This window comes from Sardina pilchardus, chromosome 6 (genome assembly GCF_963854185.1).
Source record: "Sardina pilchardus chromosome 6, fSarPil1.1, whole genome shotgun sequence".
NCBI lineage: Eukaryota > Metazoa > Chordata > Actinopteri > Clupeiformes > Clupeidae > Sardina > Sardina pilchardus.
In genome coordinates, this window is record NC_084999.1 from 25,016,898 (window position 1) to 25,038,624 (window position 21,727).

At 45.6% G+C, this 21,727-nt stretch overlaps 1 protein-coding gene across 1 annotated transcript in view; it reads right to left on the minus strand.

Moving 5' to 3' along the window:
• Positions 1-21,727, minus strand: part of adgrb1a (adhesion G protein-coupled receptor B1a) — a 75,926-nt gene that overhangs the window by 8,088 nt on the left and 46,111 nt on the right. Inside the window, exons 15-22 of the mRNA XM_062539750.1 lie at positions 16,222-16,325; positions 15,468-15,570; positions 11,385-11,535; positions 10,964-11,033; positions 10,437-10,503; positions 9,460-9,545; positions 792-963; positions 191-286 (exon numbers count right to left, since the gene is read on the minus strand). Of these exons, the coding sequence (XP_062395734.1) occupies positions 191-286; positions 792-963; positions 9,460-9,545; positions 10,437-10,503; positions 10,964-11,033; positions 11,385-11,535; positions 15,468-15,570; positions 16,222-16,325 (849 nt within the window). The remainder of the gene's footprint in view (positions 1-190; positions 287-791; positions 964-9,459; positions 9,546-10,436; positions 10,504-10,963; positions 11,034-11,384; positions 11,536-15,467; positions 15,571-16,221; positions 16,326-21,727) is intronic.

Sequence of the window (21,727 nt, forward strand, 5' to 3'; positions counted from 1 at the left end):
TATATGTTTACACAAATAGCATGTTCAAAGGCTCAGATAACAACCTCTAAATTGACCTAATATATTGAGCAATGGTATACCTTTAGCATGCTATCTGGATGTCCCTTGGGATTACATGAAACCTTGAATAATTACTTTCAATGCAATTTGTCTTGGGTCAAACTACAGATTGATTGCACTACGAGCTTACCATGAGCTGCGCATGGCCATTCTGGAAAGATCCACCAGAATCTCCATTTCCGTCCTCTTGTCTGTCCACCACTCTGCACTTCACTGCCTCCTGGACCTAAAGCAAGCAGTCACAGTTTGTTTTTGTGGCTCTCATTTCTGACTGCATTACAATGAAAACAGTGCTCCAAAAATATCAATCAAAGCTACACAGCGCCATGTTGTAACACAACACAACAATCCTCTGGGATTTTGCCAGTATAGCTCCGGGTCGAGTGATGTCTTCCGCTGCTAAAGGACTGCCTTTTAAAATGCTTGCCTTTGAACATTATTATATGTGTTCTCTAAAAATGACTTATGTGGACAAAGAAGAAATGCTTTGGGTGCCAAAAAATAAAACAGCCAAACAGCCAAGCTAAAAATTGTACTCTACTGCATGTGTTACATGTACTATAGCACAGCAGAAGGGTGCTCAATGTAAATCTGGGTAGAAATTCAGAAACTAACTCATTTAGTACTTCTGATGGCTGCTCTATGGTCACTGTGGTAACTTTGGTATGTGAGAGGGCTATTATTTATGAGGGCTGACGAGTGTTGTTTAGACAAGATGTAGTGGAGCGAACCTCTCTGCGCAGGATACAGTGCACCATCACAATCACAAAGCCCTCGAGGGAGTCGAACACCGCAAACAGGATCTGGAAGAGGGCCGAGCGCCGGTCAGTGATGGCCAGCACCGCAGACATCCATGTCAGAGCCAGCAGCGGCAGCACCACGCAGGAGCTCCACAGCGACGCCCTGCAGGGTGGGAGTGGAACAGCAGCCTCGTGGTGAGGATTTCTCCATTTTGGTAAGAGATAAATACACAAAGAGGGCCAGGCACACTAGGCTTGAATCCTCTCATGTTAGCTTTGCTAAATTCTATCTATGCAACATTGTCATTGTTAAATGTGTATGTGAGCTTTTAAATTGCTTTCACTTTGCTCAGTAATCATTTGAATATCATTAACATATCGATGAATATAAATGTGCTAAATTGGGACAAGCATAACCCAAATTCACCATTTCATTAAAGCTTGTTCTCAAAGTAACGAATTGCACTGATTATCCAATTAATGATACATGAATGTGAAAGTTCAGCTATGCCTCTAGTCTGCCTCTGCAGGCTGTGCCTGCCCTCTTTGCTGATTACACTGAACACGTATTTGTTTACCATTAACAGTATCAATGACATTAACATAAATATCTAGATCAGGCCAAAACATACATTTATTTTTAACAAAAATCCATATTTCTATATGTTTACAATACACATATACAATATGCATGTATGTTTTAAAGGGTGAGTCAAAACCATATGGGAACAAGTGCAATAAGGAAAAGAAGGTGAGGTGAGAGCAGGAGTGGAGGGGGGGGACACAACCAAAGCAAAAGGCAGGAGTGAGGGTGACACTGGGGGGGCTAGAGGAGTGGGGGGGTGACGCAGGGGGGTGGGCCAGGAGGAGTGGGGTGGTGACGCGTGGGGGGAGGGGGGGATAGGAGGGGTCCTCCTCTATTCCACACAGCCCAGTGGAGAGGGAAAGGATCTCCTCAGTCCCTCCACTACTACTACTGCTACCAGCCTGTTTTTATCAGCTAGCAATCACTCGTCAGTCTACAGACGCGCACGACAGACAAACGCACACACAGACTCACAAACTATTGCCTGCACACGCACACGCACACACACAGATATACTCACATATGTCTGCACGCACACACACACACTCACATACACCTGCACACACACACACACACACACACCGCACACACACACAGACATACTCATACACTTGCCTGCACACACACACACACACACACACACACACACACACACACACACACACACACACAGATATATATATACACACACAAGGCCTACACATGAAAAATGATGCACTTATAAGCATAACCATTTACCAATGACTGCAAATCTATAAAGAGGTCCTTCATTGCATATCTGGTGATATAATGGAGAAGATAAACTCCACAAACATCGCTGCTGCTCAGTCAACCGGACCATCACAATGCCCACGTAAATGTAAAGAGTATTTTGATAGCGGGAGAATGCAGCCTGCTCTGAACACTTGCGACTATCTCCACACCCTGTTCCTTTCTGCAAAAAGGCATGCTATTATGACAAAGGGCTTACAGATATCATCTCCGCACTCTCACTCCCTCTTACACACTAGCCTCACTCACTCTCTCTTAAACACTATCCATACACACGCTCTCTCTCTTAAACACTAGCCACACTCACTCTCTCTTAAACACTATCCATACACACGCTCTCTCTCTTAAACACTAGCCACACTCACACACACTCTCTCTCTTAAACACTAGCCTCACTCACTCTCTCTTTAACACTAGCCACACTCACTCACTCTCTCTCTTTTTAACACTAGCCACACTCACTCACTCTCTCTTTTTAACACCAGCCAAACTCACTCTCTCGCTCTCTTTTTAACACTAGCCACACTCACTCTCTCGCTCTCTTTTAAATACTAGCCTCCATCCGGCACAGAACAGCTAGGACAGGGAGGTGGACGTAGCCTACCGGGGGGGTTCTGCATCCAGTCTCCGCATCTCCAGGTGCGATTCATGGGGTCAGCCCCACCCTTCTATGTACGCACGCATACACACACACACACACACACACACACACACACACACACACACACACACACACACACACACACACACACACACACACACACACACACACAAGCACTCTGTCACTGTGTCCTAAGGCACAGACATTCATTAAAGGGGGCGAGGGGGGGGTTGGGGGTACAGAAGGTCCTCTCCACAGAAAGGGCAACAGCAGCGACAAGCATGTGTGTAGATGCTCATCTGTTCTCCAGTGGAGCGCCCCAGTGCAACCGCACACACACACACACACACACACACACACACACACACACACTAACATTTGCCTGCTGGCTTCTGGAAACACACGCCCAAAGATGGATATGAGAGAGCTTTCTACAGCAGTAATATGACTTGCTAGAACATGCACACACACATGGAGACATACACACACTCACTCCCACACACATACATAAAAACATGATGTTATGGTGCACGGCAGATGTAGCCTCCTGATAACAGAGCACTGCCTGGTGGTGTGAGCATACACACGAGGTGGTGTGTGTGCGCACGTTTGTGTGCGCGTTTGTGTGTGTGTGAGGCATTATAGGAGAACACACGATGTATGGAGTGTGTGTGTGTGTGTGTGTGTGGCATTATAGGAGAACACACGAGGTGTGGTGTGTGTGTGTGTGTGTGTGTGTGTGTGTTTGTGTGGCATTGTAGGAGAACACACGTGCTAAATGATGAAGAGATTGAAGAACATCACAAGACATTTTACTATCTGATCCTCTACATTTGAAATTCTAATTCTAAATCCCATTCTCCTGCATCCTGCATTACACATACTGATGGATACTGCTCCCTGTACACATGTGCGCGCACACACACACACATGCACGCACGCATACAGAGACCGAAAACTCACAAAAACACACACACTCTCTCTCTCTCTTTCTCTCCCTCTATCACCCACACAGTCAGAGCAGCATGAGAGAGTTCTCTCGGAAATCAGCATGACACATAGAAGCCAGGCAGAGAGGAAAACACACAGGCACACACACACACACACTCTCTCTCTCTCTCTCTGGCTCTTTCTCTCTCACACACATAAACACACACACACACACACACACACATACACACACACATACAAATACAAACACATACACTCTCTCTCTCTCTTGCTCTCTCTCTCTTTCTCACACACATGCACACACACATACAAATACACACATATACGCACTCTCTCTCTCTCTCTCTCATTCACTCACACACACACGCACACACACAAAAGCCAGGCGGAGAGTGGGACTGAGGAGGCAGGGAAAATGAATGGGGGAAAAAGCAGTAGAAAAAAAAAAACAACAGCACGAGGCCACTGGCACAGAAAGAGAAAGAGACAGAAAAAGAGAGCAAAACAGAGAGAGAGAAAGAGAGAGAAAGAGAGCGAGAGAGAGAGAGTGAGTAAGAGAAGAGGACAACAGAGAGAGTGAGGGGCAAAAGAAAGCAGCATCATAGAGAGTTGGTAAATAATTAGCCAGACTAACATGGCGTTACTGGTAGCGGTGGAGGACACGTCAGGCGACGAGATTACTCCGCACTTGGCACATTTGAGCGTCATATTGTACAGTGGCACTGTCATCTGACTGAAAAGTCAAATCAACACGCTGAAACACACACGCATATACACACACACACACACACACGTACATACATACAAACATATGTACACTGACACACACTCACACACACATATACACACACAGAGCCAGCCACTGGACATAGTGGCCACAGTATCCCCTTGATGTGTCACAACAGTGGAAGGTCTCCTATGGTCAGTATGTTCTGTAGGGCAGATGGCAGCCAATCCATTACCCTGGTCAGGATATTTTCATAAAGAATGAGAAATTGGTGAGATTTATGACTTTAGGGGAAGGCCCGATGTGGATGAGAAAAGTGACACTTTTGTTGCTGTTATTTCTTTTCATTGCCTATTTATCTGGATTTCTTTCCAAACTCCCAACAGTTTATTATGATATGTCAATGAGATTTATAACCCAATCCTTATTGGTTTTGTGGCGTTTCCTCTCCCACAAGTTTGCCTGTTTAAACTTTTACAGGTCTCCGTTATCAGGCCCATACTCTAACTGCCTAGGCTCACTCGGGCTTATCATACAGGCTGGCCAACGTAAGACAGCATCACACACACACACACACACACACACACACACACACAAACACACACATACATACAGAGGCACACACACACACACACAAATGAACCCACATATACTAACACAAAGTCCATCATTTACACACTCACACACAAAACTTCTCACGATTTTAGATGTCATCACAACATGTGCGCCCCTTCTGAGGTCTGATCCTTCATGTTTCTGAAGAACTCAATATTTCACTCATCATGCGAATCAATTTCCAACTGTTCCTATGATCACAGTTACCAGAACCACTATCGAGGAGGCTGTTCCCGTCTATTAGCCTGTCCTCAGTGTCCTCATCCGGGCACCATCATGGCCATCAAGGTGTCTATACCCTCACCACACAAACTCCCCATAGCCACAACACCATGACATTATCCTTGCCTTTCAATACAACAAGCCAAGATATCCTGCAGTGTGTGTGTGTGTGTGTGTGTGTGTGTGTGTGTGTGTGTACCTCAACTCAAGACAAGTGGGTTCTCCTTTCTTTCAACATCATGATTCCAACTCTTTGGTTTGATGAGAAGAAGATGAAGAGGCGCACTTACAGTAAGCCAGTCTCGAGAGAGTTTTACAGTACAACACATTCACACATGGCACCAAACATGGTAACCTCATCTTCTGATGGGTAAAAAGGGAGGAAGGTTCAGACATTTGTCAACAGCAACAGTGACCGTCAAAATAACAATTAAAGCCATCAGCATGACGTGCTGGCGCTAATGGATAGGCAAATCGATTCGCATGGCGGCAGACGTACAGATTAAAAAACATATAACTCCAGAAATTCAATTCCAAGCAAAAGGGCAACGCTGCCAATAAAAGATGTGCTGGAGGCGGATATTAAAAAGCAATCAGCGTTCTGTGAATTACAACGCCGTTCCGTCTTTATTTTACGACAGAAATCACAGGCGGGGCTATAGGTGCAGAATGTGCTGCGTTTAATGCCAGGCTGGATGATCAAGAGGAAACACAGACGCTGAGGTCCGGCCTGACGCTGAGGCTGTGTGTCCAGCAGAGCTCTCCCTGTCCACGCTGGGCTTCTCTAGCGACTTGACTTCTTTACTCTTTACTGAACTGCTGAGGGTCAAGCACCAATCGGACCGTACTACACGTTACTTGACACTGAAGACAAAACACAAATTAGCCAAAAGATTCTGACCTGTTCAACTTTTTAAATGGAAAAAAAAGTGAAAATGTTCCCATCACAACCTGGATAGGCAGTCAGTGGGCAACATTTGGCAACAGATGGCTATACATGGCTCAACGAAGGCTAGCAAAAGACATTTGAATCACATCGCCCTAGAACGGACTGAAAATAAACCGAGAAGTAAAACAACGGAATTTGCCGCTAAACTACAGTACGTACTTTAACGAGGTCATACATGGATCAAAGAGTAGGCCCTTCGACGGTAATTTCCCGACTCCAATTAAGCTGGGGAAGCGAGAAGCGAGATGTGGGGGAAAAAAGCAGAGGCGTTGTCCTAAAGGTGCCTCCACAGTCGTGTCCCATAGACAGTGTTGGGAAGGTTACTTTAGAAATGTAATGTGTTACAGTTACAAGTTACTCTGTTTAAAATGTAATAGTAGTGTAACTATTTGAATTACTTTTTCTGAGTAACGTAACTAATTACTTTTGATTACTTTTTGATTACTTTTCCGATTTTGAATGATATAGTCCCCAAATCCATGCGAAGATTTCGGCCTTGGTCTACAGGCTGCTGAGCAGTTCTGTACAAGTGCACAAGGCAGCAAGGGCATTCAATACATGAACTAGCATCACATTTTTTGTGAGGATAATATAATGAAAATCTTAACACGTTTACAGGCAGGCATGTAGGCCTACGCTGATGGCGCTGTAGACGTGATAGAGCAGAAGGTCCCGTATCAAACTATGGCTGTGGAGGGAAAGTTCTTTTTACATACAATATTATTTGCAAAGTTTTGCTGACAATATTGAGATGTAATTCAAATTGTAATTTTGAAAAATTTAAAAAGTACCTGTAATTGAATTAAAAAAATTTCTACAGTAACTGTAATATATTACTGTTACATTTATTTTGTAATTAAATTACGTAACTCAATTACATGTAATGCGTTACTCCCCAACACTGCCCATAGATGCCGTTTCACGAACATAATTACCCTCCAGCCACAATTATTAGGACTTAGACACGTTATTACTGTCAACCTAGAGAGACAGACCTGGGGTCAAAGACAACCGTGGAGAAGCTGAGGGGAATGCTGTTTCTAGCCCAGCAAAAAGGCTATCATGAAATCACTCATGCTGAATCACTGACCCACAGAACACAGAGCTATACGATGTCCTACAGTGACACAGGAGGAGCTGGACGTACCATAGAGTGGGAAAATACCATACGGCAATGAATATACATTAGAGGTCAAATGCACTGACGCAGGTTTTTTACAGTCAGTAATGACGATGAAGTGGAGCTCTTTGCCAGAAGTAACCCCACAGCAACACAAGCTGCATGACTATACATTTACATACATACGTACATAAGAGGCTCTTGTATCTCATTCAAACAAGCATACATACACATACACATATGTGAATATGTATACACACAGAGGAAACTCTCTCTCTCTCTTTCGCACACACACACACACACACACACACACACACACACACAAACACACAAACACACAAACACACACACACACACACACACACACACACACACACACACACACACACACACACACACACACACACACACTAACTAGAGAAATTGCTGATGATTAACCTCCTAGATCTTGCCTGTGCCAAGATTAGCTGATTGATAACTCTTTGGGTCTGCTGTAACTTAAGTCTCTCTGAATTTCCTGTATTTTACTGGGACACTCATTTCCCTTCCAAGGAAAAACATCTGCTTACCTGTATAGCTCAATAACTCTAGCCATAACCAAACTAGTCATATATTTGATTGACCACAGTCTGTAATATGGGAGCTGACAATGAAACTGATTCCAGTTGTGTGGGAGGGGCCAATTTTGTCCAATCAATGGGAAGCAATTTAGTTGAATTATGGGATGGTCATGGCTCGACAGTGATCAGCCAATCAGGGTCAGAGTTGTGCTGGCTGGGACGGCTGAGTGAGGGCAAGGGGATACTGTGAGGCCTCCAACACAATGTTTTCTTTTTTTCTGTCCTTGTCACACACAGCAAAAACAAAACACAATCGACCAGAGAGATCATCGCAGTGGCAGAGCACGTTATACAGTGAGAGACAACAGAACAGAAAAGAGGCGAATGAACAGATAAACAAACACAGAAACACTCTGACGGATGTGAGAGAGAGTTGGATGCACAACACTGTGAGGTGCTGGAGACGGCACGTATCAGCTGGGAGGAGCAAGCGTGCACCCACAAAAGGGAAAAAAAATGGATGGAAATAACGAGAAACATCACGAGGAGAAAGAGACATCAATTTGACACTTCCTCCTCACTTCACTCGAGACTGGCTAATCCACTCGTTAAATAGTGCCCTTGAATCATTTTTTGTTTCTAGTCATTTGGCCGCGTTTGATTTGTTTCAGCGTTGTCGTAAGCAGGATTTGGGTATTCAGCGAATTAGAGCCGATGATTCTGGACAGCGAGTGTTTCACTTTGTCTAGTTAATGGGCCCCAACAGAGCGAGCGCTGCGAAATGCCACTGCAGCACCCGTAAAAAGAAGCCTTCTCTCGCTCGGCCTCTCTCTCCACTCCACGCTGCCCCAGATGGCCTTTAAATTATACAAGAGACGGAAAGAGACCCAGATCAATGGAAATAAATGGGAAAACTCCTCGAGTGGAACACCATTGATCACTTATATGAATTTGTCACGTTTTTATGAGGGCTTTTTTTTTCCTTTTGTGGCTTTTTCTGCACCATTTCAAAAATAAACCAATGAAAAAAAACAGATATGGATACAAACATGTTTATATCAAGAACATATAGAGACACGTTCAAATCAATAAAAGCTGTAGGAATGTAGAAGCGTGACATATGGCAGATTGTAAATCAATTTTAAAATGTGCGATGAGATGACCAGCTGACTGCTGGTGGTTTCTTCCCAACAGAACCAATAACCAGGCCTGTTTAAATAAACTCTTAATCCTGCTATTGGATCTCATTCTGTCCTGTGCTAAACCCCACTGAGAATATTTACAACCTTCAGTGTTCTAGTTCTTGTTCTGGGCGTGATTATCTTTCATACTGATCTGTTTTTAGTCTGACATGATTATGTTTAATTTTGTCTTTACACATCATGGTGCTTCCTCTCTCTATGTGGTCTGAGATATTTTCCCGCCTGAACCTAGAGAGCCCATCTCCCCTCGTCTTTTCCCTGCATAGTGTCACAATCTTACAGAGCCCGCCCACAGCCCCTCCCCCAGGCTGGTTATAGGTCGATCAGTGACATGAAGGTGTGGCATGAAGCATACCCCGCCCTCTCCTTCAGTTTCATATCTGTTATGCCGTCTTTGGACACCAATTTGTTAAACACGAGAATCCCGATAACCATGTTTACCTGTTGAAAGAAAAATGAGAGAGATTAACACAATGAGAACAGATTATTTGCTGTTTGGTCACAGAGTTCTGCCCATATTAAATGTATATAGTCTACACAGACCATCTCAGTAACAAAGTAAAATATTCTGAAGTGGTGATCCATAGTAAACACTGTCTCTGATGAAATCATTCATATGGTGAATATTAAGAGGCCATTACAGAAGAGATCTCCCCAGTGACACTGCCTGTGTGCATGTAAGGGGATTGAACAACTACTGTAAACGGTACAGTACATCTCCTAATAGATGGAGCTTCACTATGTACTCTGAGTTTGTCCTCATTTGTCACTAAACCATGTCCTTGGAATTACCCCTCTGACGATCTTTCTGCAAAAAAAGTATTTTTAGGCAGTATAACAAAAACAGCCTTGTTTTGAAAAAAAATAAAAATAAAAACACACACAAAACACCATGAAAATAAAGTCGAATTAACACCGCACAATTTGACGGCGCATAAGCAGTGTCAAAATCTTATGCCAAAGCATGGCTGACAAATCTACATATTATCCATTTGGACAGATGCTTCAGTGTTGAAAACATTAGATAATCTGATGGCAAGAGATCTCCAGAGTGCTGCGGCGTGCCGCCCGATTTAGGCCGTGTTTTGAGGGTGTGATGACTACTGATAGGATTAGCGGATCAGCTAGAGGACATTAGGATACGAGATCTAGGGTTCGGGGCTGGTAATGGTGTCTAGTGCAGTCGCGGAAGGCTATAAGCCCCTCAGCGTGGTGAGGCCGAGCCTAGTCCAACACTGCGCACACACACACACATGCACACTCACACGCACACACACACAGACACAGACAGACACACACGGGCGTGCGAGTGGCGGGAGAGGATCACAGTACCAGCACGACTGCAGCCGCAGGGCCAACAAAGGCGTACAGGAGACCCCCTTCCAGAGATAACCAACAGCTGCAGACAGAGGGGTGTGGAGAGGAGAGACAGAAAGAGAGAGAAGAAAAGAGGAGAGGGAGAAAGAGAGAGAAGAAAAACAACAGATCTAAGGAAAGCAGACAACCTCCTGAGTGGCATTGGCAGCGTTCTGCCACACATGTAGGTCAAGATCAATCAATGCACACACATTATGGAATATCAAGCTGCTGTAGCAGTAACTGTGTTCAAAACATACAGTATTTAACAGCACATTTAGCACACTCAAAACAGTGTACACTGAAATGTGTTGTGAAAAAATCACTAGTTTAGTATACTGACACATTCAAAGCATGTTTTACAACACATTTAGTATACTGGCATTACATTCAAAGCATATAACAGCACGTTTAGTATACTGGCATTACATTCAAAGCATATTTAACAACACATTTAGTATACTGCCATTACATTCAAAGCAGTGTACACTGGAATGACTTACTAGTTTACTGTCCCGTATCCCTTTGCCTTGGTGAAGCCAACAGAGATGGCCACGACGAGTGCAGGCAAACCTGCAGAGGAAGGCAAGAAAGTAAGCAAATGCAGATGCAGATATACAGTACTTGCACGCACGCACGCACGCACGCACGCACGCACGCACGCACGCACGCACACACACACACACACAGAAGTATACAGGAGAGAGAGAGGGAGAGAGAGACAGATAGAGAGAGAGAGAGGGAGAAAGGGAAAAACAGAGAGAGAGAGAGAGAGAGAGAGAGAGAGAGAGAGAGAGAGAGAGAGAGAGGGAGAAAGGGAAAGACAGAGAGAGAGAGAGAGGACAAAGGACAGAGCAGTAGGGAACAGGCTGGACAAGGGAAGGGGGCCAGCGAGGGGATGTGTCCAGAGGAGAGGGTTCTCACCCCAGCCCAGACAGAGGAAGCGCTTGCGTATGATGCGGTTCCTCAGACGGCCCGTCACAGCCATGTAAGACTGCCACGCCTCTGTCAGCACCCAGCAGAAGGAGGAGAGGAAGAAGAAGTGAAGAAAAGCAGCCACCAGGGGGCACACAACCTGAGAACGCACACAGAACAGAGAACAGAGAACAAACAGAGTGAAGAAGAGCAGCTACCAGCGGGAACCCAACCTGAGAACCACCAGACAGAGGGAGAGAGAGAGGAATAAAGAGAGAGATTAACACGGGGGGATACTGTATTTCTGTATTTCAGAGGAGAAAGAAGCGGGAAAAGGAAAGGAAAAGCGGGAGGTAAAGAGGTAAAGAAGAGAGATACAGAGGAGTGGGTAGACGATGTAAGAAGCGGCAACAATAGCAGCAGACGTTTGAGTGTTGGTCTGGGCTGAAGCTGACCTTTGCTTTACGCTTGCTTACCCTCACCAAGGCAGTAAGCTGACTGGTGCCCTTGCTCCATTTACATCCAGATTTGTTCATTCAGTGGACGATTTTATCCAAAGCGTATTACATATGTCAACTGCATTACCAGGGCCATGGTCCCCGGAGCAACACGGGGTTAAGTGCCTTGCTCAAGGGCACGATGGTGGAAGCCGGGTACTGAACCCACAACTTGCTTGCATGCTAACCCAGCTCCTTAGCCACTACGCTACTACTGCATGCTAGCCCAGCTCCTTAGCTCTACGCTACTACTGCATGCTAGCCCAGCTCCTTAGCTCTACGCTGCATGTTAGCTCCTTAGCTCTACGCTACTACTGCATGCTAGCCCAGCTCCTTAGCTCTACGCTACTACTGCATGCAAGCCCAGCTCCTTAGCTCTACGCTACTACTGCATGCTAGCCCAGCTCCTTAGCCACTATGCTACTACTACTACAAGCTAGCCCAGCTCCTTAGCTCTACGCTACTGCATGCTAGCCCAGCTCCTTAGTCACTGTTCTACTACTGCATTCTAGTTCAGCTCTTTAATTTCAACACCTCTACTGAATGCTAGCCCAGCTCCTTAGCCACCAAACTATCATCGCCCTACAGACTACGGCATGCTAGCCCAGCTCTTTACCCACTACGTTGCCACTGCATGCTAGCCAAGCTCTTTAGCCACTACATCGCCCTGATGCCTCACTAGCCCAAGGGGGCAGGCATATAGAGAGCCGAAGTCCCGCCCCTTCCGTTTGCCTCCATGGGACCTATCTTTGGATTTTTTTTTAATGGCAGTCAATGGAGAAAAATAAATTATTTTCTGGTCCCGATTGTCTTGTGCCTTGAATTACCCATATGATGTTTGTCAATTTTAATGACAATTTTTCATGTAAAGACATTTGAAAAGTATGTCGTAACTAGTGAATTACAACAATGTGAAAGATCGTGTTTCCAACGACTACAAACACATCAGTCGCGTTAGTGACGTTAGACCAATTCACAGCCACGGGCTCCAGCAACAGGTCTTATACTGCGTTCATGCGGCTCGGAACCTCGGAGGACCCGCCTTTAAAAAGTCCTGACCTCCGAAAAAAGTGTGTTCATGAGATCAGTTCGGAAAATAAATACAGGAAACGCATAAACGTTATTACAACTGCTTAGTATGGTTGAGCAAGAAGGAAAATGTCTTGGGCGAGTGTTTCTACCTGTGTTGTTAATTTAGTGACAAATTACCTAGCCTATTCGTAATGACAGTGAAATTCACCTCATTTGTTGTTGCAAGGGAGGCCGTCGTGGTTGGAGAATATGATAGTGACGTCAAGTCGGACACCTCGGGGCACAAAACTTCCGCACGAGTCTCCGAGCAAAAAATCCAACCCGACCTAGCGTTCATGTCATTTTCCCGCTATCGGAGGTCAGAAATTTCCGAAGGTCCGAGGTGCATGAACGCAGTATTATTTGAGCTTCCCCCTTGCCGATGAAAATATCATGAGTCAGAGGATTAAACACATCAGATAAGTTGTATTTCATTCAAAGACTGTACAAACACTACTGTTAAGTGACTTAGCTGGCAGCAAGATGTAACCGTTAACTAGCATAATAGCTAGCTAACTAGCCAGCCTGTCGTTTGCTAGTTGGTGACGTGCATCGTTTGAGACGAGAGATGTAGTCCACTGAACGGATTCGCACAAAACGTACATAACTTTTAAAGTCTAACGAAAAACAGAAGTTTATTCATGTGAATTATCTTTTAAATTCCCACACATCATATGTGAAATGCACGGTCCAACTCGAACGGGACCAAAAAATAATTCTTATCTCTCCATTGACTCCCGTGCATTAAAAATCGTAAAATAGGTCCCATAGACCGGAAGTAGAAGGGCGGGACTTTGGCTCTCTATTCCCGGAAGTAGAAACACGAAATGAGCTGGTGATCAACGCTCTGCTAACTACCTTGGACGGCCATAGATTTCAGATTTTTTTGCGATCCCATAACTTCATGTAACATGTGCCCTTTTGTCTCCCTTATAGCTTCTGTGTATTCTATATAGGGTATCGAAGGCAAAATTAATTAACTTCTTCCCCGTATATTACGTTGGTTTCCCGTAAAGAAGTATTTTAGCATGTCGGTTGTAGGGAAGCTAACGTTCGCCCGTAATGTTTGGATAAGATAGGGTGACCAGATTTGAGTTTGCAAAAAAGAGGACACTTCAGCGGAAGGGGGGGGGGGGGGGGGTATTTGGGTATTTGGGTCACGTAGGCTATATGCACCTATGAACACATGAATTCATACAATTGTGTCAACATACATGGTGATATATGATAATGAGCTTTATTGGCCGGCCCAACACTAACAGAAAAACACTGCCTCAAAAGGCTATTTTGTAGTTGAAAGTTTTAAATGTGCAAAAACAAACTACATTTGTAGGCTATACAATGTAAAGTATATGGTAAAGTATAAGTATATGGTACGTAAACAATGGTAAAACAAAAATAATAAAAAATAAAACCTAATTGCACAAAATGAGACATTTTTAAAGTTAAAAAGTTGTCCAATGGCTGATACTTTTCAGTCCTCCTAAACTGCCTGCTTTGCATTGATCTCGACCGAGACGAAAACATGGAAATTACGTTTCAATTCGTCAGTGAACTTGCACTTGCGTTTCGGCATGGCTGAAGATGCCGGATAGTTTTTCGCGTTGCCAGTGGTAAACAAGTGTGCGCTGATGAGATGAATATAACAATTAAATGTTTAGGCCGAGAATATCGACCAATGACGGTAGCTCTAAGGTCAGGCTCTACACTTCAACTCAATGCAAAGCGAACTGTAGGGGGAGGGCGTGATTAGCCTACTATGTGAATGAAAGAGAGAGCAATGCAAATTCGGTGAAAACACGTTAGGCTAGAATAACAAAATCCCGGACGATTCTGAAATTCCGCCCGGACACATTTTTAGGTTTCAAAAAGAGGACATGTCCGGGCAAAAGAGGACGTCTGGTCACCCTAGATAAGAAGCTGAGTGAGCCTGCATGAAAACCATGACGGAGAGTCATTCGCAAGATCAGTGAAAATGCGTGTAGCCTACGGTAGCCTACTGTTTGATATGGTAAAGCATTACCTAGAGGCAAGTACACATAATAATAATATTAAAAAACGAATGTTAACAATTTCAGAGGTTTTCGATCTATCAGACGAGTTACAGCAGGCTAACGTCACGAACTGAGTACGAGTCTGCGCAGTACAACGGGAAGTAAACGGAATTTTGTTTCAGCCCCCTTCCATCGAGAACAACGGAGTCTGTTTGTCCATTTCTTTTAGGTCTATGCACTAGCCTCATTAATCTTGTCTTTCACAGAATGCTCAGACTACCCTTACATTAAATGCATCCTAAGGCTTCTGTATGTTAAAACAGCATTCCCACTTTTTTGGTGACTTTGGTGAGGGGGTAAGTTTTACATTAAGGGACACGGACCAAAAATAGTCTTGACATTTTCTCATTCATGCTTGACTTTTTGTCTCTAAAGACTTCAGTGAATACGGATTCTTTGAAGTTATTTTTGACGCGTGCTCAGCTCTAGGCTTCTATACTGGATGTGGATGTGGATGTGGATGAGGGTACCTTGTTCCGTGTCTGCGTCTGCCCGATGAGTATCAGCGCGTTGGAGGAGATGATTGACAGGCAGAAGTTGATGAGGATGACAGAACGCTCGGAGCGAATGTACCTGCAGAAACATCACAACACAGAGGTTTTAAAACCACCCAGGAACTTAGATCACACACACACACACACACACACACTCACACACACACACACACAGCTCTTTTACAGTATACATAAAGTACTAAGTTGGTCTTGAGAGATATTTAGTCACTCTGAACTGGTCAGTCTACACACTAAACTGGTCTTGAGATGTCTAGTCTACACACTAAACTGGTCTTTATAGTCTACACACTAAACTGGTCTTGAGATGTGTAGTCTAGTGTACACACTACACTGGTCTTTAGTCTACACACTAAACTGGTCTTTATAGTCTACACACTAAACTGGTCTTGAGATGTGTAGTCTACACACTAAACTGGTCTTTATAGTCTACACACTAAACTGGTCTTGAGATGTGTACTCGGCATGCTAAACTGGTCATGTGGAAACTCCTTGTGCTGAGCTCCACAGCAAAATAAATGCAGTGTCATTAACACGGCTATTTCTGGCGTCTGTAGCTGGGGTTTGCGCAGGCTAATTTTTAATGTGTGAAATCACTTGATTGCTTGTGTGTGTGTGTGCGTGTGCGTGTGCATGTGTGTGTGTGTGTGTGTGTGTGTGTGTGTGAGCATGTGTCTGTGTGTGTGTGTGTGTGTGTGTGCGTGGGTCTCACCTCCACACAGACACATAGATGATGATGAGCAGCAGCAGTGTGAGAGAAGACACTCCGCATCCTACGATCAGCGTCACCGACGGCATTTGCGTTTTATCCATGTTCTAGACGGCACACACACACAAAAAAATACAAAAACAGTAACACTTTAGAGAGCTACATAAAAATGACAGAAGCATGCACACACTGATGCACCCCCACACACAGAGACACACCCCATATACACACACACACACACACACACACACACACACACACTAACAGATGCCTGTGCTGTCAGCACATTTCAGGTGTCTGGTTTCAGTGCAGTGCAGTACTGGGTTGCACTGGCTGCTGCTGGTCAGGTCCTGGCAGGAGGACAAGGTCACTTGAAGGTGACACTGTGATGGCAGGCAGTTCTTCAGCAGAGCATGTGTCTGTTTGCTCTCAGCACTCACTGGTAGAACACATTCTCCAACGAGGGGAGGCAGACAGAAAAGGTAAACCTTTGGACTAGTGCATATATGCACAAATAAACAGCCACCAAAACCTCTGGGGAAAAAAAAAAAAACAATCTCCATGGTAGCAGAGCTATTGTCTTGGTTGCTATGGCGACATAACAGGATGATGGTGTCCGCTGCAGTGGTGGGCTGAGGGACTGTACCTGGGTGCATAGTGTGTGTGTCCATGAGAGTGTGTGCGCGTTTGAGTGAGTGAGTGAGTGAGTGAGTGAGTGAGTGAGTGAGTGAGTGAGTGTGTGTGTGTGTGTGTGTGTGTGTGTGTGTGTGTGTGTGTGTGTGTGTGTGTGTGTGTCTGTCTGTCTGTCTGTCTGTCTGTGAGTTGGCGGATGTGTTTGCCTATGTTTGTGATACAACGCCAGAGCCAGTCCAATCAGAGACTTGTGGTGTGCTTTATTCCGAGCCCAGTCAGACACACGGCTACATGGAAAGAGGCACGAGCCCTCTGACAGTTCCAGACTGTCAGCCATTACTGTGTGGAAGGAAACACACTCCAATCTGCTCACAAACATGGCTGCCAACAAACTTACACTGTTAATCAGTGCACGAGGGAAGGTCAAAAATGATACTATCCTAAATAACTCGCCAGAATTCACACAAAAGAAGATACATGTATAGTAGTGATGCGCGGTTCAGCCCGTTACCCGCGGATATCCGCGGGTTTACCCGCGGGTCGGGCGGATTTGGGTAGGCCTAGTAGTTTTTTCTAAACATTGCGGGTGGGTCGGGTCAAAAAAGTAAAAATGCACATTTCTCACTTGGGAACTTAATACATATTAGGTGCAACGAATTAGGCTAACATTTTGCATTACAGACTTTCTAAATTGCATGTACAACGCAGGAGGTGTGGTCGAGCGCAAAACATAATTTTTCTCCTAAATTCAGCATCAAATTGCGCCATGCGTGACTGACTGAAAAAAGTCAATCGCGCATACGCTATGTTATGGACATATAGCCAATTGATCTGGGATATGGAAGGTTGTGCACAATGCGAGAACACCTTGCTTCTGTCATATGCACGAATAAACAGCTGTGATGATGCAACATGTGTTTATGCCTGACAGTGTTTCACGCAAAAGTAGCCTATGAAGTTGCAAAGGGAAATATTAATGGAAAATCGTTATGTCCATGAAGATGATCTAACACTAGCTATGTCTAGGCTGCAGATTCCAATTATGAATGGCGTGGACGAGCGCAGATTGTAGCCTAAAAATGACCGATCAATCATTTTAACCACTGCTGTCCTCACTGAGAATTAGACTTATTAGGCAACGAAAGACGTTAGGTGCGTTTTTTTCTTTCCTCGGGTCGGGTCGGATTTGGGTCACGATTCGAACATATTTTTGCGGGTCGGGCGGGGCGGTTTGGATCTCCTGAAGAGTCGGGTTGGGTGCGGGTTTAAAAAAAAGCCCACCCGCGCAACACTAATGTATAGGATAGACTGTGCTGTGGTCCCATTGTACACAAAACAAAAGCTATTTGAACATACAAATAATGTTCTAAATGAAATTTATGTTAAGAGGTCATTGTTTGACAGCCTTGTTGATGATACTGAGATGGATGCATCTAACCAGAGAAGATCAGGATAGGTCAGGAGGGAAGGTGTGTGTGATCAAGGACATGACAGCACAGCACACATCTACTGCACAGAAAATATCTTGAGCTCTGTGGGTGGAGTGTCTTTCCCTGTCTTTGCACCGAAATTAGCACATCCTTGCCCGCACACATCAAATCAGACATTAACACACGCACGCACACACACGCACACGCACACGCACGCACGCACGCACGCACGCACGCACGCACGCACGCACGCACTCACTCACTCACTCACTCACTCACTCACTCACTCACTCACTCACTCACTCACTCACTCACTCACTCACACACACACACACACACACACACACACACACACACACACACACACACACACACACACACACACACACACACACACACACACACACACACACACACTCACTCACTCACTCACTCACTCACTCACTCACTCACTCACACGCACACATACACACACACACACACACAACCTCCAGGCTGTCTGTCTCCTCAGATGGGACCAGAGAGATGGGCCAGGAATTCCTTAAACACACACACACACACACACACACACCCACCCACACACACGCCCATGCCCCACTCTACATGCGAGGGGGGTTAGCATAATTGGCTGAGTTTATGGCCCATTTTTTTTTTCTTGCGGCTTGATGTGTGCGCTGGCTCAGAGTTAATTAAATGGCTCTTGTTAATCTGCACTGCAGTCACTCCTCCCCACCGAAACAAGATCACAGGCGTGCAGAGACGACAGCCTCCCCCCTCGCCGCTGCCACCGCCCTGCAGACGCGGTCAAACTTTTACAGCCTCTGGGCCGGGGATGGGACACGAGCGACCATCACTGCCCCCTCCCTCCATAACCACGGATAGTATGACCTGCCATTTAGATAGATAGTCGCTTAGATACAGGAAGAGAGAGAGAGAGGAGTAACTGTGACAAAGGGCTTCTAATTTAATGAAAAAAAATGCAGTGGAGGACTCTGTGTGTGTGTGTGTGTGTGTGTGTGTGTGTGTGTGTGTGTGTGTGTGTGTGTGTGTGTGTGAGAGAGAGAGAGAGAGAGAGAGAGAGAGAGAGAGAGAGAGAGAGAGAGAGAGAGAGCATGTACACATCCGTGTGTGTACTACTACTGTATGTGTGCTTTATGGGTGGGTGGATAAGGGATACTTAAAATCATCAAGGTTTCATGGCTTGCTCGTGGCATAATTGCTAACAACACGGCCAGCAGTAGGTTGTTATCCACATTGCCTCTGTTTGCAAGTGTGACCTACTGCTCTACTTGACAACGTGCTAAGAGGTTATGAAACACATACCCTGAAAGTGTGTCTGTGTGTGTGTGTTTGTATTTGTGTTTGTAGTAGTGTGTGGCTAGCTTTTAAGCATCACACTCTCTTACACTGTCATGATAATGGCTTTACACAACACCAACAAAGCCCAGGGGTCCAGCTGCGTGGATGCTTCTATGGACTTAATTAAAGCCATGACTCTTCACACAGAGGCGTAGAACACATCATGGCTACTACCCACTGAAGGCTAGCCACTACCCACTAGCCAACCCAGGCTTACGTCCACACAACATCTCCCATTCATATCTGAGGTCAAATGAATTACATTCATGTACAAATAGAACAACCTATAGGTATTAAAAACATGTCTGGTACTTCTCCTAAGCCAGGGGACAAAACGGGGCCGTTGAGTGCAAGATAGTGGGGGCTGGTGAGGATATCCAACCTGTCCGGCAGGTGTGTCCGTCCGGCCATTTCACCTTTCAGCTCTGCCCTGGACGGAGGTCTGATTCTGAGTGGAGATGGCTGCTGGCGGCGAGCACTTGGCTGTCATGTCAAGCAGGATGTCTGAGGCCCTGTTCTGAGCGTGTTGTCTGGTGGATGCCACGCCATGCCACCGCTTCCAGCCATCAGCTGTCATTATGGGAAATGCCACGGTGACCTTGAAGAGCACTTCCTCTAGGACTGAGTGGTCCTGAGTGACACTAAACACCAAACGGTCCTCAGCAATCCCTCGCAATTTAACCCCATGTGTGCCTCCCCACACCATAATTCCCGTTGACACCCTACAGGAGATATTCTACCCATGGTGCCATGGTGATAGGTCCGTATTAGCGCAGTCCATAGCCACCGCCGAGAAAGCAACACATGTGGGGAGTGTGTGTGTGTGCTCTCCAGAGGATGTACACAGAAAAGGGGAGTCTGAGTGTGAAGGGAACGAGTATGAGGAGAAGACGAATAACGAGAACGAAAAGATGCAGACACGCCAGATGACCACAAAGACAAGGAGTCAGACCGAGCGGTAATGTGTGTGTGCGTGTGTGCTTGTGTGTGTGTGTGCGTGCGTGTGTGTTTGTGTGTGTGTGTGTGAGAGAGAGAGACAGTTGTCGGGGTAGGCTATAAGTTCTATAGCCAGTGAGGGAGACAAGAGGGTTTGGATGAATGCACACACTAGAGAAGTGTGTGAGACTAGGACTGAAGCTCAGGAGGCGGCGGCATCGTTTCTCCGGGCTTTTTGTTATTCCAGGGCAGTAGGTGGAGAAGGGGAGATGCAGACAGAAAGGCACTCGGACAATTTGTGCGACGGCAAGTGGCTGCCGCAGGAATAATTAGCAGCTCAACCCAGCGGACTCTCGCAGGCCTTCTCCTCTCCTCTCCTCCCCGAGTCCGCCCCTCCCCGACTCCTCGGGAGCGGAAGAGGAGGAGCCGGCACCCCTCCCCCCCTCCTCTCTCTTCCTGGCAGCAAGCGAGGGGAATGAAATCGCCACAATATGTTTCCCGCAAGGCACATAAACCACAAACTGTGACACTCACCGAATCGCCTGCCATCTGCCCCAGGTAGGGCCAGCACGCACAAGGGGAGAGGGCTGGCAGCCACATCCAGGCCTAGCATCCATGTCTCACACGTACACAAAGATATGCAGACACACACACACACACACACACACACACACACACACACACACATACAGTATGGAAGGCCTGCAGCAGCCTAGAATCATGATTCCAGGACTAAGGGCAGCTACACAGATCCAGTCAGACTGGCAAAAAACTCTTACAAACGACAGCAATCCATCTATCAGGACGCCAGAAATTCATTTGACTGAGCTACTGAAAATCAAAACACAAACATTTGATGCTGGTGTGTGTGTGTGTGTGTGTGTGTGTGTGTGTGTGTTTGAGTGCGTCTGTGAGGTTGTGTGTGTGTCCGTGAGGTTGTGTGTTTTCCTTCCTTTTCCACACCATTATGCAGGTATGTGTTTTCTCTCTCTCTCTCTCTCTCTCTCTCTCTCTCTCTCTCTCTCTCTCTCTCTCTCTCTCTCTCTCTCTCTCTCTCTCTCTCTCTCTCTCTCTCTCTCTCTCTCTCTCTCTCTCTACCAGACTGAGGAGATCGCTGGAGTGCTCTTAAGTGCTGCCTTTGATCCACTGCA